The sequence below is a fragment of the Synchiropus splendidus genome, chromosome 13 (assembly GCF_027744825.2).
Source record: "Synchiropus splendidus isolate RoL2022-P1 chromosome 13, RoL_Sspl_1.0, whole genome shotgun sequence".
Taxonomy (NCBI): Eukaryota; Metazoa; Chordata; class Actinopteri; order Syngnathiformes; family Callionymidae; genus Synchiropus; species Synchiropus splendidus.
Genome location: NC_071346.1, coordinates 13068847 through 13086835, shown reverse-complemented (window position 1 = coordinate 13086835; position 17989 = coordinate 13068847). Strand labels below are relative to the sequence as shown.

The 17989-nt window shown below is 41.0% G+C and overlaps 1 protein-coding gene across 1 annotated transcript in view; it reads right to left on the bottom strand.

Moving 5' to 3' along the window:
• The window catches only part of tnn (tenascin N), a 35368-nt gene extending 22459 nt beyond the window's left edge, over positions 1-12909 (bottom strand). Inside the window, exons 1-4 of the mRNA XM_053884379.1 lie at positions 12444-12909; positions 3758-3949; positions 3329-3529; positions 2893-3267 (exon numbers count right to left, since the gene is read on the bottom strand). Coding sequence (XP_053740354.1) covers positions 2893-3267; positions 3329-3529; positions 3758-3947 — 766 coding nt within the window. The 5' untranslated portion in view covers positions 3948-3949; positions 12444-12909. The remainder of the gene's footprint in view (positions 1-2892; positions 3268-3328; positions 3530-3757; positions 3950-12443) is intronic.
• Positions 12910-17989: the final 5080 nt, after the last annotated feature.

Sequence of the window (17989 nt, the reverse complement as noted above, 5' to 3'; positions counted from 1 at the left end):
TTTTTGTTCTCCTCCTCCCTCCTGAGCCCAGAGTTCACGTCAGGCTTCTGTTGACATTGGTCGTTGTTCAAAAGCACCCGCTCAGAAAGCCGACCATAAAAGTCTCAATGGATGTAGCACAGGCGACCCGCCACTAAAGTGAAAGCCATTACAGTCCGTTGTCTTCGGCACATTCATATTCTGCAATAAATCAACCGACACGAGCTTCAAAAAGTGAATTTAAAGCCTGACATTATCAGAGAGGGATCAGCGGGTAAATGTTAAAGTTCTCCTGTCCTGAAGTCTGTGAATTAAACCGTTGATATCTGACAGTCGGCTGACCACCTCCAAGCTTGTCTGCTCTTCAAATGCCACAAAATCCAATTTTGCTCCCGTCTCCCGAGGCAGTACATCTATAGTCAGTTAGCGAACAGCACATTTAGGAGGGGAGCAGCTGCGAGACCAAAACCCTGAAGGACTGTTGGATTTTTCGTTTATCCCTCTGACCCAATGTCACAAGATATTTAGGGGCGGCAGCTTCCAGCGTAGCTCCTGAGAGTCGGGCCATGCTGTTGGACTTGACAGGGAGATTTCGTGAACTCACCAAAGATGGTTTGTGATTAGGATCAGAATTCTGTTTCACACTTATCTCAAATAAATGAGTCGGCAAATGAGGAGAATAAGGCCTCCAAACAAAAATGTTTCTGTGGTCCATACCTTAGGAACTGACAGCACCGACAACATTTAAGATTAAAAATATTGAAATTCAAAGTCATTGTTAAGTGTGTTCTGCGTACAATTTTCACCAGATGAATCTTATTATTATGCGCCATCAGGTGTCAGTAGAGATTATCCACAGGTCCATGTCCTGCTCCTGCAGCATCACAAACATGGCGTCTATTTTACTATTAAGGAGCGGGGTCTAGGATGATTGACATAACCACTATGCATTTAAGTTTGCGAGACCGGTCTCAGTCTCATGACATGGTCTTCTCTCGCTATTGACTGCACCTTCAAGACTAGGTGAGACCGCAGCTCACAAATATATGACATTCCAAAGTTCAAATGTAGCTTTGATAAACCTATGTGGTCTGATGTCCAGTTTGCAAATACTTTCATGTGAGCATTCCGTGCACACACACAGAAACAAAGGCTAAAAGCAAAACTGATGGTGACGCAGGGCAGTTTACGGAGATCCTACCATTTTGCGTTACGAACAAGGTATCACTTCTTAGATTGAAGGATCATTTATTGTCACTGTCGAATGGTTGTTTTCCTGGAGGCTGGTGATGACCGCAAAATAGCAGCATTTACCAGAAAACCTAAAAAATATATAATGGTTTACGATTATGTTTTGTCTTTAACTTAGACCAGTTCATCCTGTATTTGCGCTCTCTAGTTATCGTTGTTTACATCTTTAAAAAGGGCATCAAGAAGCTTTAAATATGTTGTGTGAAGTTTATTTGGCTACCCTCCTCGCCCCTCCCCCTTCTGTGCTTTGTGCCGCCACCGAAATGGCACACAGCTGGAACCAACCAGCAAATCAACACACCTGCTGCACTATTTAAGCTCCAAGGTTCCTGTCACCGGTGAATGTCCATGTTCACATTCACTTTCTAGTGATGGGTAAATGAGGCATTATAAAGCGTTTTGACACAATGACACGCTGTGCTGATACTGTGTTGATACTCTGTCACTGAATACTGACACCTCATTTATCATTATCTATAATGATATTTATCATATTATAAGTCTTTGCATTCATTATTATTCCATATCTTTAAATAATGTGAACATGTATTTAAAAAAAACATTTTATTATTTTATCTTTCTGCTGTCCCTGTCTTATGTCCTGCAGTTATTCCTGGGGCTTCAGATTTCTTGTGCGCTTTCTTGACTGCCACTTTCTGTTGTTTCTCCTCTGCTTTTTGACCTTCATGTTATGTTTTTTTTTTATGACTCTGTATTATTTGTGATTGTATGTTGCACTGCTTTGCTTGTTTCCATTTTTTTTTACTTTGTTTTGTGCCTGATAGTATGCAACTTATTTGTCATAAATTTTGCTCGCAAATCTCTCCATCTTTCCTCCCTGCTTCCAGCCTCCACCTGCAATTGGGTCCATCTTCGGTCTGACAATTTCAGCTGTTCTTTTTTTTACCAAGTTTGGAATCATAGTGCCTCAATGGTGCTGAATACTGGTGTTGAAACAGTCTATAATTTTAAGATTCTATTGCAGCTGAGGTACCTGGACCAACGGCTAGAAAATGCATTACCCAATTTGACATGAATAAAGTAAATCTAGCTTATTTATTTTTCAGTATGACAGATAGTGGGTGCCTTTCTATTCAATTTGGTCTTGAATATACCGACTGGTAAAATGATCGGACAGTGTTTTGCAGTGATGGGTAGATAAGGTTTCATGACACATGACTTATTTCCAGTGGCCACCAGATGGCACTGTCTGTGGTAAAGTGTTTGGACTTGAACAACTAGTTCAATGAAACCTCACATCATTTCTAAACCAAGAGCGCCATCTAGTGGCCTCTGAAAATTAGGACACTGTTTCATCAACCCTGCAATACTGTTTCATGATGCCTCATCTACCACTTTACTTCTATCACTTTAGAAAAAGTCTCAATTTGAACCACCACTGTGTCACGAAGGTTCATGTTGTGCCTGCGAGTTTAAGCTTCAACTGTATAAAACAGTTGCTAGGTGAGTTCTTTAAATGGTCAAAATCTAACACTACCCTAATATGAAACACCAGATGGTTGAAAGCTTCTTACTACATGGAAAACAGGACAAGTGAAAGCTATTTTACGAGCTGTTTTGTCCACACACCGCACCTCTTTTCTTTGCGAATGTGTCAAAGTCGAGGTGAGTGTGTGTTCTGCACTGTTTATTAAGGATTACCTAATGAGCAGTCCTCGCCATGAAAGCCTTGCTCACAAACACAGCGCCCGTCTACGCAGACACCGTTCCCGATGCAGTCATTGGGACACCTCTGGATGCTGCAGTCCTCGCCGCTGAAGTGAGCGAAGCACACACATTTTCCGTCCACGCAGTGCCCTTTGTCGTTGCAGTTGTCGGGACATAGCGCTTGGCTACAGTCGTGTCCTGCGTAGCCCTGATGGCAAACGCATTTCCCGTCCACGCAGCGGCCGTTGTCGTTGCATTCGTCAGGGCAGGAAGACACCGAGCAGTCAGGACCCTCCCATCCTGGGTCACAGATGCAGCTGCATGTTTCTTGTTGGTAGGTCCCATGACCACTACAGCTTGTGTCCACGCCTGAGTGAAACACCCCCTTTTATTATTGCGTTCCAACCTCAGCGCTCCTGATGGATCGTACCTGCCGCTCCACCTCTGCCACAGCAGCCCTGAGCACACTGTGTCTTCAGGTAATTCACTTCCTCCTCCAGCCCATTCACTCTGTACAAGAGGGACTTGAAGCTTTCCGACTCTTCGCAGTCACACTTGGGCGTCTGGAGTCTGATGTTGTGCCTGAAAATGATGTCATTGTCACCATGTGTTGCCGCTCCCGCCTGCTGGCCTGCAAATATAGGAAAACGTCTTGCACCCGTTACTCTCCAAAAATCTGGCCTGCTCATTGAAATGTGTCGAACAATAACAATAACAGCACTGATCCGATGTGTTATTCATAAACGGATCGAAAAACAACTTTTTAAAATCGAGGCTAGTAACCAGGCTTCAATGTCAGCTCAATGTGGAACACGATTTTATATCCTGTTAACCATCACATGGAGGTGATGTTTATGACCTGCTTCGTCCTGGAGTGGGAGGGGTTCCAATTTACAGCTGGAGCTCCCCGGAATGTCGATTTTGTAGAGGTGGCTGAAGGTGACTCCCTGCTCCGGGGCCGAAGATTCTTTGTCTGCAGAACTGACCAGAGAGCTGATGGAGAGCAGGACCAGCAGGCGCAGGACCGTCCACGGCAGTCTAGTGGTCATGGCTGTGAGGAACAGGTTTTACTGACAAGGCTTTGCATCGACAACACCAACTGTGGAAACATTCTCAAAATGGAAAATGTAATACTGATCATGTCTGTCTCCATCCATGTCTGTGTGTCAAATCTGGAGGTGCTGATAAAACTGCTACCGTGTAACAGGATTTTGACACAGAAGGAGCCATGATGGAGAGAAGTGGAGGGCCACAGACTTTTAATACTCAACTTTAAAAGGAATAAATAACTCTTGTATTAAATGTATGTATTTTTTTGTAACTTGTTTGGACCTGCAGTATTTGATGAAAGTTCAAGCTGATCGTAATCGTTTTTTGACTCCCTTGTTATTACAAAAATACAGTATTTAGCATCCCCTCATGTCTTCTTAAGTAACACACACGCGCACACACATATTTACAGTGTAACATTAAGTGTGCTATATCTGGGTCGCAAAACAACGTTGATCAACTTGTAGTCCCGACAGGAAGTGCAATTACTCTGGTTATTTACCCTCAAAAACAAATATATACTGTATCTAATCGTAGTTCTATTGTACTCAGAGGTTGCCAAGTTATGGTTATTAGTTGTAAAACCAATTGGAATGAATTAAGGGGAGCACAAAAAGTCAGAAAATAGCTGCAGTTACATGGCTTTAATGTCCTCAATACACAGTAACCGGTTTGTGTAAAATAAATCTCAAACCTTTTGCAGTACTTATTGGACTCAAGTACGTTGGCTTAAATAGACTTTATGGACACCATTTAATGTCATAACCCTACATTCTTTATGAAGAGTGGAGTCTCAAGGGCACCTGAGTCTCCTGCATCTCTTCCTGGAATATTCTCAGACAAGCCTTTCATGTTGGGCACTTGGTGTACTGACCGCACACAGTGTTGTACGGCTGCACCACCAAAGGTTCGTCTGAAGACATGAAAAGTGCAACATCATCTTTGGAAAGTTGAAGTAAGCTCCATCAGAGAGCAGCGCTGAAGCCTACTGGATCGTCTTGAACAGGGGAGGGCAACACTGGAAATCTGTGATAACTTATAAAATTGTACAAAACTGGCATTGTAAATCAATAAATATGTAAAGATTATCTATTTAAGGTGCAAATTTCAGTACAAACTATGTGTGTGGAAAAAGCATGAAAATATGATAGCGACAAACATGACAAAATAATCTTATTTTTTAATTTATTTTCAATACACTTTCACTAAAAGGTCAATTAAAGCGCTTCCTTGTCAGCTAGTATGTATGTATTTAAATGGAAATACTAACCACGAATAAGAAACAGAATTCATTGTGAGAAGCATTTGTACTTCATCATTTAATTCTGACTTCATGAGGGCCACATAAATACAGGAGACCGGCTGCACTTTAGCATATACTCCAACCTTCATTTTACTTTCATGTGAAATGCTGCAGACATGCTTCAATCCACTAACATGCAACACACATGACTGACTTTGGCGTCACTTTGGGACACAAGTTATTGCCTTAGTAGTGAGAATGTGTTGTCCATGTGACAAACAAACCATGACCCTCTCAGCTGAAGTGACCAATACAACAGCGCCGTCTTGGTTTCATGATGCCTAAATGGATTGCAGTCTGTTTAGTTCCTGACTGTTTGAGCAAACACAGTTTGAGTGGATCCAGTGGTGGTGGTGTATTAGCAGCAGCAGTTAGATTTGTGTGAACTGCGTCTTTGGCCCAAGCTGCTCCAGAGTACAGAAACTCCAGAAGTTTGCTGTCATGCATGGCTGCTCACCCGTGGCTTTTAGAAGAACAATATCACAAAGTCAGTCAAATATTTTCCTGTCATGGGGTGAGCCGTGGACAGGCCTGGATCTGACATGGCCGTCAGCACCGTCTGCTGCTGCCTATTAAATCAAAGGCGACAAGACCACTGTGTGTGTGTGTGAGATTCTCAAATGACAGTGTGAGATCTGTCGAGATCTGATTTCTTGCTTGAACCATTGCTTTGTCGCCGCTGATTCCCAATAAAACGATGAACCAACTATTATCTAGTCAGCAGCCGCCTATTTGAATATATTGGGGTATTGCCTTGCTGGAAACTAAGCAGTGCACAGGCAAACTAAACGTTCAAAAATGGCTCCGTGATTTGATTTTATCGTTGAGCAAATATCAAGAAAGATCCGTGACACTTCCCTGCTTCTTCAGACGGAAGCTTCCTGACACCGTGGGTGGGTGTCAGGTAAGGCTCTAATAAACCCAGAGATGAAACTAGACTTTCATCAAAATAAACTTGACTTGAAGAACTCGCTGGCAGGAACGCATCTAGTCTTTTACAGTGAAATAATAAGGGTTTCTCAGGCAGTATATTTCCCTTCAGTGAAGGTCGACGTTTCATCCTGCGGCTTGCTAACCAGGTGCGACTTTAAAAAGCTCAGTAACCAAGGAGAGCACATTTTAAATCTTAACAGAAAATGGAAAACAGATGTGGAGAAGGGGACGAAAGTGAGAGGTCTGTTAGTTTATAATTATGACTATAGAGCTGATCAATAAAACTTGAAATTTTATATTTATGAGGTGGTCTTTTAGTAGTCTCATACTGGACCCCTAACCCCCGACCTCCCTCCAAATTCATTCATTAATGTAAATATGTCCAAACTAGTGAGCAGTGAGGACCATCATTAAATACTACAGAACAAATACTCTGTTGAGCCGTATATTTATTCACAACTTGACTTGAAGTATACTAAATCCATAATAGCTTTTGACTTCGCAGAGAGGGAGCGAAGGTGGGGTAACGTTGCAAGGTTATTATAGTTAAAAAAAAAAAAAAAAAAAAAGCTAACAAAAACTAGAATTGTAAATAATTTCTGTTAACTGAAACAAAAATACAAACAAATGTTTTTCCTAAAACGATAACTAACTGAAACTGCATTGTCTCTTAACATACTAATCAGAACAAAATAAAATTATAGCGAAATTGTCGTTTGCTTTCATCCTTATTTCTTTCATAAAGAAGCATTTTGAGATGAATGATATTCCATTTATTTTGGCTCCACAGGTCCAAGACGTCACCTGTCCCGACGCTGACTAGCAGGTTAGTGTCATCTTTCCAAACTTAGCGATTTTTTTTTATTTTTACGTGGTGTCTTTATTACTGTTTTTATTACTGACTATATTTGTGACCAGTTTCGATCTTCAATCTTGCTTCAATACCCCATAATGACGGAAAAAAAACCCCAAAACAAATAACTTGAACTAGCACCAACACTAATAAAAACTAAACTAAATTTTTCCAAAAACTGAAACTAATTAAAACTAGCCAACCCACTCTAAAAACGAATTAAAAACTGAAATAACTTGTTTGCTCAAGAAATATAAGTGATGAAACTATAGAGATGAAGTATAGTACATTAAATTACATAACATAACAACAATTAAATAGCTCATAATATGATGCAGCTTGTAGATTTTATCCAGTCTGTGTTTGTTTTTAAGGGTTTTATCATGAGCTTTGTTTTCATAAATAATGTTCCTGGTCTCACATCAACTGTTAACAGCAATAACAGCAGAAACGTCGGAACATTGTGAGTGTTTTTTACCTACTAAATAGCATGCATCGCAACACAAAGAAGCATGCCTTTGTAAAGCGCAAGCATCTGAAGCTAGCTTGATCAACTGTAGTCGACCTAAATATCAGACCACGGGGTGCACTCCTGAAAAATGGGAAATCAATGTTTGAGTGAAGAGAAACTTTCAATGCTCAAAAATATTGGTATTGGTGCAGAAAAACAGTCATGAATTTTTAACTGCGAAATAGCAGAGTTTGTTAGCAGACCCCTGTTTGTGTAGTCTGAAGTGGGGAAAGGTCTCGGCCTCTCGTGGGAGTCTGGGAAAGAAACCCAAGCGTTGACATCAGAGAGAATTCTGAGCTTAAACCATCTGCGAGCGCTATATCGACGACCAAGCCGGTGGAGGGTGAAGCGCTGCTGACGCAAGGCTCTTGAAAACCAGCGAGTGAAACCAGGATGAATTGGGACTGAATGAAAGGGACAGAGTGTGTGAGAGGTAGAGATCAGTGGAGTGATGTACAGAGCGCATGAATGAGAGGCGGCTGGCCAAGGAGACCGTATACCCTTGGACCATGTGGGACTGCACTAAGCGCTGGAAAGCAGAGATGCTTCACAAGCATGTTTATAGATCGCTGTCAAGGTTTTTATTTGATGCTCCCCGTTCTCGGTTTTCCTTATTTTTTTGGGGCCGAACGAGCGCAGTGGCCTTCCAAGAGAGCTGCTACTGAAGAACGTCTCAGTGTGGGGCAGACGGAGGGAGGAATCCAATCCCCTCCTATGTTTATGATTTATAATTTTATCAATGTGCCTTCGACAGAGGGGCGACTGATTCCTCAGTCTAGGCTGCCATTCCAACATGGCTTCCAAAGTTAAATTCAAGATGCCCACAGTTACAGATTCTTTCCTGACAGTAACTACACAATGTTAAAGCGCAGCTATGTCAATAGGGCTGTAAAAAGCCAGTGGACTACCAGCGAAGCTTTTTATAAGGCAGAATGTGTCGGACCATGTGTGCGAGCCGTGTGTATTGGAGGGAGAAGGGTGGGGGACGCATTTGCATGTGGATATTGTTTGCCTTTTGTTTCCGACGCTCACCACTCATTTTCACAGCGGTGTGCCAACAGAGCGCCAACGAAAATGCACCACAATTACAGTCTGGCATCGGAGCTCATATCTTCACGATTCTATCTCTCTTCTGCCGCCAAACATCACGCCCGCGTTCTCCTCGGAGAGAGGCTGTTAAACGTGAAATCAACACGACTGTGTGACAACAAATCACACAAATTACCCTCTGAATTTGAATAATAGAACGGTTTGAGTGTCTCTTAGTGGCCGAGGGTCGTTTTCAAGTCTGAGAGGGTAAATACTAAAAGCTTGTGAAGTTTGCATGATAACGGTCGCAATGTGAAATGTGGACACTTTTTATGAGCCACCCACAGACCCCCCCAGACGTCCCCTCGCACTCGTGCTCGCTGCCTTTCTATCCTTCCACATGGCTGACAGCCCACATCTGCAGCTCATTTGTGGAGAGAACTTCTGTGTGTTCCTGAAGCCAGCACAGTAGCATGTGAACGCTTGGACATCCAGGTGCCACAGCTGCGCGGGACTGACTCTGTTCACTGTAAATATCGCTCTCATTGACTGAAATGGTTCGCACCATTCCCTCATCATTTCTAACTATAGGCAACACTCAGTTTTGTGTGTTCACATGTAAATGTAGTGTGTCCCAATACCACCACATGAAGTGATCCGGAGGGGGCTACGGAGCTGACTTGAAACAAAGTGGGAATATGATGTGTGGATAGATTTCCAGGATACCAAAGTACTTCATTTAAAAACAATGTTGGATAGGACAACAGGGACATTTTAGCTACGAGGACTACTCTTCTGTTTGTTTACTTTCTCGTATCACATGTTCGTGACCCAAATGGTCTACCATGCCCGACAGCATGAACAATACAACATGCATGTACAACAGTATGTTTTTATTTCTCCAGGCTAACATTAGATCAGATCTATCACCGCAACATAGCGGCCAAGCCAGCTTCGCCTCCACCCATCTCTACTCCGATGGTTCACCAAACCAAGTGAGATTATCGCCGCTGATGCAAGAGGTTGCAAAAACGTTGGAGCTGGCATTTCCAAAAAAAAAAAGTCTCCAACACTCCATATACAGGAAACAAAAAACAGCACTGCAGCCAATGACACGTTGTCTTTACACGTGACGTCATGAAGTGTTCGCTTCATCGTCGGAGGGCACATCACAGCAGAGGGCACTCAAAGCCAAGTAGGAGTGTTCGGGTGAGAAATGGGACACACCCTTATTCTCACCATCCAGGAATCAAACACGATACAGTTGGCTCCATCACACTGCATTTTCGACGGCTTTCTTTTTGTCTATCTGTCTAAATAACTTTATTATTAAGTTGTAGGCAGATTTGAATGAAGTTTTCTGGAAATATCTGAATACAGTCAAGGAACAAATGATGGGCTTTGGGAAAATTCCGATTATGTTCTGGATCCAAGAATTTTTTAAAAGGATTCTTTAACTTTGGGAGATTGTATTGGGGGTGGATTGACGTTACTTGGCGGAGGTTTGCACTGTCTGAGTGCTTTTCTATTTTTTTAAATTCAATATTTTTCGCAGCAGGTTTTATGAGTTCTCCTTAAAATAAAGGCATTCCATGCCTTCAGAGGTGTCAAATGAAAATGACCGAAAACGATGTAGTGCACATGCCAGTATAGGTGGCAGGCCAATAGGTGGCATTGAAAGAAGTAGGCGGCCCATTGGACGCCATTGTGTTGAGCTCGCACAATAGCATAACAACCTGAATGTGAAAGCAGACAACGAGATTGAGCTGTTATTACGACCATCACACCAAATTGTAGCGGCATTGAAGTCAACTGCTATGTGCTCAAAAAAGGACTAACCAGTACAAACTTCCATTTGATTCAAGTTATTCAATTTTTGTGGAGAGAGACAGGTCAGACGCGGAGTTGACATCATTATTTCACTAAGTTGCGGATCTGGCGTTTAAAAATGCATTTACTCTGGGACCTGGTTTGAAGGCGAGTCAGATCCAGAGACTGTAAATCATGGATTTGTGTGGACCAATGGCCTCCCTGACTCAGAGCTGGTGATTTTATTTATTCACTTTAGCTGAGGTCAGCAGCCACGGTAAGCAGATGACCTACTGATTTGGCTTTGAAAAAAAAAAAGGTTGGAAAGGTTTTTATTCATCATTTCCTGGTATCGTGTATAAAGAAACTAAATTGTGTCCTCCTTAAAAGCAAGTACCAAGTTAAATAAATAGAATAGAATTAGGCTTAGTGGGAGACACGGAGCTTCACCTTGGTGGATTTTGAGTGAAGTCCAGCACGATTTTATGTCCATAGTAGCACAGCGAAAAAGGGCAAAACGACTTGTCCTTGGAGAAATCTGTGCCACCACCTAATCTCCATCAAAGCTGCCACTGGCATCAACCGATGAGTTTGGAAACTTGAAGCACTTGTAAGAATTGAAATCCCTGTTTCTCATTCATCTCCATAATAACCCATTCATGAGCACGCAGCTTGCTGAGCTCAGGTCTCTCATCCCTCCTCAAACCCAGAACACATCAGTATGCCAGCTCTGCCTGGAACAGGGGCAAGATCAAGAGAAACCATCCCCACACATTCAATTTTAGGTTACGGTCTTTTCATTTATCAATCTCACAAGAGTCAGAAGTTAAGCTATCCATTTTCCGCTGCGTATGCCTGGCACTCCAGGGTCATGGAGGGCTGGAGCAGATCCCAGTTAAATTAAGCAGGAAGAGGGAGCAACACCCTGCAGTGGTTTCCAGGCCAATGCCGATTTAGCAAAAATATACTTTTGCCATTGTATTAACTCAAGATGCATTTGCATTTTTTTATGGAATTCTTCAGTTCCAAATACTTTATTTGGTCGACAGAACTATTTTTGCGTCTGAAAATCTTGGCCTCTACAGTACTGCTCTTTTTCTTGAGTTTCCAATAGATGGCGCTTCTGTTTCATTCCATAGGGGTCAGAAAATAAATCTTTATTTGTCGCTAACCAATCGTGCAGGAGCACCTGAAAAGCGTGAAGATTAGCTTCTTATTTTGAGCGCAAATTGGCAGGAACATGTCCACACACGCGCGCACACACACATGGATCATGTCTATTTGTCATGAAGAATTGACACTGGCTTGGACTCACACCCTCGCAGAATATTAAAAAAAAACAATGTCTGGTGAAACCTTTGGAGAATGATGCAATGACAAGCTGCATTATAGCAATGAATGGAAGCTGGAAAATTGCATCTGCTGCTGTAGTATATAGATGCATGTTTAGTTTGGCTTATGTGAATGAGATCAGGTGCCATGCTATCCTTTTTCATGACATAAATACAAGCAGCAGTAGGAGAAAATACAATCTATTTCATGAGAAATAAGGCAATCTATTTTAATCATTAATTGTTTAATAATTTTCCCAATTATTAACAATATTTAGTTTTATCCAAATCTTGTTGTACATTCAAATTGATGGTAGATATTCATAATAATTCAAATTTTCTTCATGTTTTCGGTGCAAAATTCAAGGTCTCATGCTCCTTTCTTTTATAGCTGTATTAAAATAATCAAATAATCTCAATTTAATTTCAATATAATTAAATAATGTCACAAAGAAGCATTTTTTCTTTCTTTTTTCTTTTTGACTCTGCTCATAAATAACTTTATTAGCAGAGCACACACAAACCTTTATATTTGCGTTAACCACATGGCAGAACATCTTATTTTAAACATCTTCATAAGCCACTACAAACCTTATATATGGTCTAAAATGTTGAGAATAAAAACATCGACTCATACAAACACTTCAAATGACAAGCAAAAAAGTCTCCTGCATCATTCACTTCTGAGATGAGTTGAATAAATATTGACAAAATGATGTCACTTACTTGTGAGCTTCCTCTCACCCCTGTCTTCCTCCTGAAGAACTGAGCGTCGTGCTACAGAACTCTTCTTCTGCCACCTGTTGACAGATCCGCTCTCTCCCCCTCCCTTCAATTGTTAAACTCTCTCCTGAGTGCCCATAGGCCCAGTGGTCTGTTATTTTGGGAGTGTCTCGTCTTCTCCTTCTGAGAGTGAGCGAGTGGAGGGAAGCAAACATCCCCCTGAGATCCAAACTCCCATTATGACATCACTTAGCTCAACAGATTTTCTTGTTTGTTCTGATAAAAGCCGAATATGAGATGGAGAGGAAAATCTTAAAAAGCAGGTTTGGATTCAGACGCAGCCAAGATAAACTCCAAACTTAGCAGCAAAGACCGAGTCCACCGGGAGGAGCAAATTTGACAGGAGCGTATTTTAAACCCTCAAACAAAACACACTCGAACAAAGGTAACTTCAAAGACAGACGTTCAGGTTCCCGTTGAAATCTCTGGGAGCCGCAGCAGCAAACAGTCTCAGACGACCCACTTTTGGTGTGTTATGTAACACACACGGTTTCTGTGGGACGCATTCTTACAAACAGTGAAGACCCCTGGTGTCAAGGTTGGCAGGGGTTTACAGTGACCGCTTGTCTGTAAATAACCAAAGTGTCAGATTTCGACAGGTTAGGAGACATTCTAGTGAATCTGGACCGAAGTCAGGGTGGTCTCTTAAGAATACAGGTCACAATAATGGGCTGCGTAACCTGCAATTCTTTCAAGTGGAACTTGTAAAACTCAATATCCACTGGAAAAATGTGACTCAAAAGATCAAAATCCTTCCTTCGGTGCATTACACTGTGGCCAAAATGGCTGTGTAGCTCACACAATTGGGTTCTAGATCATATATATTGATGGATGAAATCGGTTTTCTTGTCCAGTAGGCAGAACTCGACCTAAGAAGAAGAAGAATGATGGGAAAACAAAATAAAGGGGGAAAAGGGGTTAGTGAGACAGTGAGGATTTTATGAGTAATTATGAAATTAAATTGTAAAAAAAATTAAGAAAGAATTGTGGGTTGGTTGTGCCTAATTTAATTCCAAATGAATGCCATTTAATGATTATCAATGTGTCTCATACATTTCAAAAATATATTTTCAAGCACAATGTATTTTAGTAGGCAGGAAAGTAAGCAAAAAAGTACAATGAAAAGAGGGAAAATTCATGAGAAAAGGGTTATATTTCAGTCGAACTCGCAATGAGCCAACAAAAAAATACCCACAACTACATTAACAGTTTTATAGTTTTAGTCTGTCTACTGAAGGGTCACATGATTTAGGGGTAAGGGGCCACATGTGGCCCTCGGGCTGCACTTGCCCAGGTCTGTTCTACACATTTGAAACAGGTTCCTTGTGGACGTACTTGAGCATCAGATCACCTTTCTTCGTCTCTTTATTCCTGAAACATTTGCTTGTTTATTTACTTATTTTTCAGTAGAAAGAGCAACCATTCTAAAAACAATAATAGGTGATGCATTTTTTGGGACTTAATCCTTCAGGAAATCAGGTTGCTGCAGTAAGAAATATAAAGGCTCTCCTTGGCCATAAAATAAGGAAATAAAAATTCTAATTGTTTCAAATTTTATAGGGCCGTCTAAGTTTGTAAACAGTGGGTGGCAGAAGAAGTTTGGTGGAGTCCGATTGTTTGTGACGCAACGGTGCTATATGTGAAAAGAACGTGAATTTCATCTGCAAAAACAGTAAATTGGTTTATAAGTAAAGTGTATATATAACTATTAACATGAACATATTGCCTGATAATCTGCTGAGCCATTCGTATTCATTCATTTATTTATTTATGTATTCACTTTATTGGAGCCCTCACCTTTCAAATGTATGAAAAGTCCACCATGAACAGTTGGTTGTTTGACACGGCCCAACTCCCCGGTTGCTTGTACTGCATTAGTGCATGACAAATGCTGCACTAAGATGATGAATTCTACTAAAAGACACATTCTTTCTTTCCTTGTTCCACATTTGCAACACCAAATGAGCGCTCGTGAAATTTTATGAGCTTAATTTTTTAAGTATTTTTACTGTCCTGGCCGTACACAGTATTGAGGGCTAATGTTGGGTACATGCTGTGTGGGCACTTAACAGCTTGTTGGAGGTTTCAGTGGAAGACAGTTGTTTTTTTATTACACTTAAAAACAAAAATGAATCCCAAGCGGTGCTCTATTGTGAATGAATTTTGGCTCCAGAAACTCAGTTGGAAATAACTTTGGATTTGGGTGGAATATTTGTTGCTCATCCAAGCCCGGTACAAACGTTTTTCTTCCAGATGGTCATGATGTATTCATCCTTCTAGAGTGGCCACGTGGGAAAACTTTCATTCACAAACTGATCTCAGGCGACCCAAGTTTTCATTCAGAGCTTCGGTCTTCTATGTAACTTACACGACCATGAACTGAATTCACATACTCTCTTGCAAAAGTGATTTAAGATTTTCCGACAGCGTGGATTCAACAGGAGAACTTGACTACAATAGAGCACCTGATGACAAAAACCAGTTTCAATACATGTTCAGAAGTTCACTGCCGGTGGCTCGAACATAGCGTCTGACTATATGAACAGGAAGAAGCAAGTTGTTCTGAAGGAGCAGGCAGGAAGAGTTCTCTGATTGCATGTTTCCTCAGATGTCTGAAAGATTGGGAGGGAGTGTGAGGGCTTTCAAAACATGATTAAAGCCGACAGATGAGACAAACATGTGGGAAGAAGCTGCTAAACCTGAGCTTCACTCACCAAATGTGACATTTCTGCGAGTCCATTCTGGTGTGTGGAAGCTTACAGTAATGTCATTGTTCACCGTGTGTAGACTGACAAGTTATTCAGTTCTGTTCATGTAACTCTGTGTTTACATGCAGTTCGCAAGATCAGATGACAGGAAGTCCTGCTTCACTCACATGTTTACGGAGGAGAAACATCTCCATGTGTGCGTTTGCAGTGAAAGCAGCTTTGAATAGGGGGATCATAACAGTCGAGGAAACAAAGGTGACAGCCTTCTACACAATGTGTAGAGTGGAGATCCAACACTAGCACATGTGATGCATGCTAGCACTGACAATGTAACACGATAATGTTCAACAGCTTCCTTGATTTTTGTTTGTTTAAGCAGGAAACCGAGCTGAATGTTGACTTGTTTGTGAGCCTGTGGTCTTATTCATGAGAAAAAGAATGAGGACATGAAGGCAAGAGCGCCATTCATCGCAGCTCAGGTGGTTCTCAATTGGAGCCCAGACGAATGGGTGGGAAATTTTTGACTGTAAGTTAAGCTTGGGAACTTTGGAAGCATTCGTCGCCTGTTATTTTAAACGTTTGGTTGTTTATTTCCTGTTTCATTTTGGTAGTGTTCATTTGTTTGTAGTGGGGAGACAAGTTTAAGGATTGAAAGAAAAAAAAACTCCATCTTAGCCACTGGTCCTTAGAAATACAGAACACTCATGTATTGGACCTAAGTAAAACATGAAATGTGGGGTGACTTTTGAACAGTTGTTTCTCAAGATACGTGCCAGGAAATAGGGGACTTAATGTCTATCATTAAAAACAACAAAAGGAGTGGTTCATTATGTGTGGTCTTGTTTTCAAGTGATGGTTTGTTAGTAATAATCTGATATTCTTTTGTCCAAGTCGATAACAAGACCATGTTTTACATGCATATTACCCCACTGCAAATTACTCAAATATATTTTTCTATTTTATCTTTTTGTTTTATTGGTTTGTCTGATTTCGGGGGTCCATTTTTCCCATTTCGATCAACAGAAGTAGAATGAATCTGAGGCATCATTTTTGCCTTGGTTTAATGGGATTAATAATAATAAAAATAGCACTTCCTTGGTTTCCAACCAAAAGCTAAAACTATGGAACATAAGATGTGAAGTGAATCAAGATCTGTCCAAGTTAAATGTCCATAGACTGACTCCATCGAGTGGGGATGGGCAGGTCAGGCTTCATGAAACAGTGCCTTCATTTTCATCGCTCAGCAGGTGGCGCTCTGGATTTAAAAAATAATGTCATGCTTCATCAAATTAGTTATGCACCGCCAAAAATGCACAGGGCAGAGAGCGCCACCCAGTGGCCTTTGAAAATAAGGGCACTGTTTCATGAAGCCTCATGAGTCCATCACAACTCACACACTGGCTCAGTTAGGAGCTTCCAATCTTCCATTTATCTGGGCGCCAATTTGTTCAGGAGCTGGTGCGGAGCTGCTTTCAGTCCCTGCAGTTCCAGTAGCTCCTCTCACAGCTGATCTTAGCTCTTCCCATTGTTCTTCGCCAGAATGACAGAAACATCAGCCCAAAACAAAACATCCAAACAAGTCATTTTTTTGAAACGCTAATAGACTTCACAATCAAATGAAACGTTTTGGCACCAGAAAGTATGACAGATGGTTTGAGGCGTCGCTGACTGACAGACTAAGCAAAGAAATGAATTCCAGCCATGAGCCAAGTCAAAGCAGCTGAAGAGTGACAAGCCGGAGGGTCCTGGAAGCCAAAAATGTTGCCCACCAACAGAGAGTGTGACAGTGACAAATAGAGGTTTTCAAGAGGTTTTTTGTCTGAAGTGACACTTCCGTGGTGTGAGATGAAGAGGAGAGACCTACACTGCATGGATCATGATCTAAATTACAGTTACAGCAGTGTAGTTATCTCTTCGCAGTATGAAGGTTTTCGGGTAACTGCTTCCTTTGGATGCACATGAGAGGGTGACCGTGTTCCTCTGTGGTGTAAACCAATCAAGTGCACTGCTGAGCTTGGCATCGATGAAGTGTGAGTGTGTTAGCTAAAGTGCTCCTACTTGCTTGTGCTGTGGGTGTTTGTACATCTATGGGAGGTTTGAGTAGCACAGACACGAGGAGGAATGAAGTGTTGCTGCTTGACTTTATCTTGCTCAGTTGCCATTATGACGTGAGACACGAGGTAACCATAAAAACCATAGGGGCTTCTCTTTCTTTTTGGACATTCTAGAGTCTTTATTTATTTTTTAAAACTATGATGACCATTCCTGCTTCAGGCAAATGGCTTTTTATGTATTTATTTTTTAATTACTGCTATTACTATTACTATTATTATTTTGGCTGGACATTAAGGATTTTATTTCTGCACATAACCTTGTTTATTTATTGGGGTTCCTTGGTGGGAAAGGACTTATTTTATATTGTTTTGCGGAACCTAAGTTTTTGTATTTATTTTGGTTGTTTTCGCTGGACTCAATTTTTCCCTTTTGTATACTATATAATAAGTTTTTTTTATCTCACTATAACATTTTCTTTTTTTATTTTATTTTATTTTATTTTATTTTTTTTATTTATTTATTTATCAAATAGACAAACCCTTTTTTTTTTATTTGGAAATAACTGTTTGATTTATTTAGATATTTATGAGGTCATTTTTTTCTGGACATTAGCTTTTATTGTGCTAGACATAGCTATTTGTTTGTATATGTATCTGTTTCTTTTATTTATTTATTTATTGCTAGAGAACTTCTCCCTCTTTCCCAAATGTTTTTGCTCAAACTTCT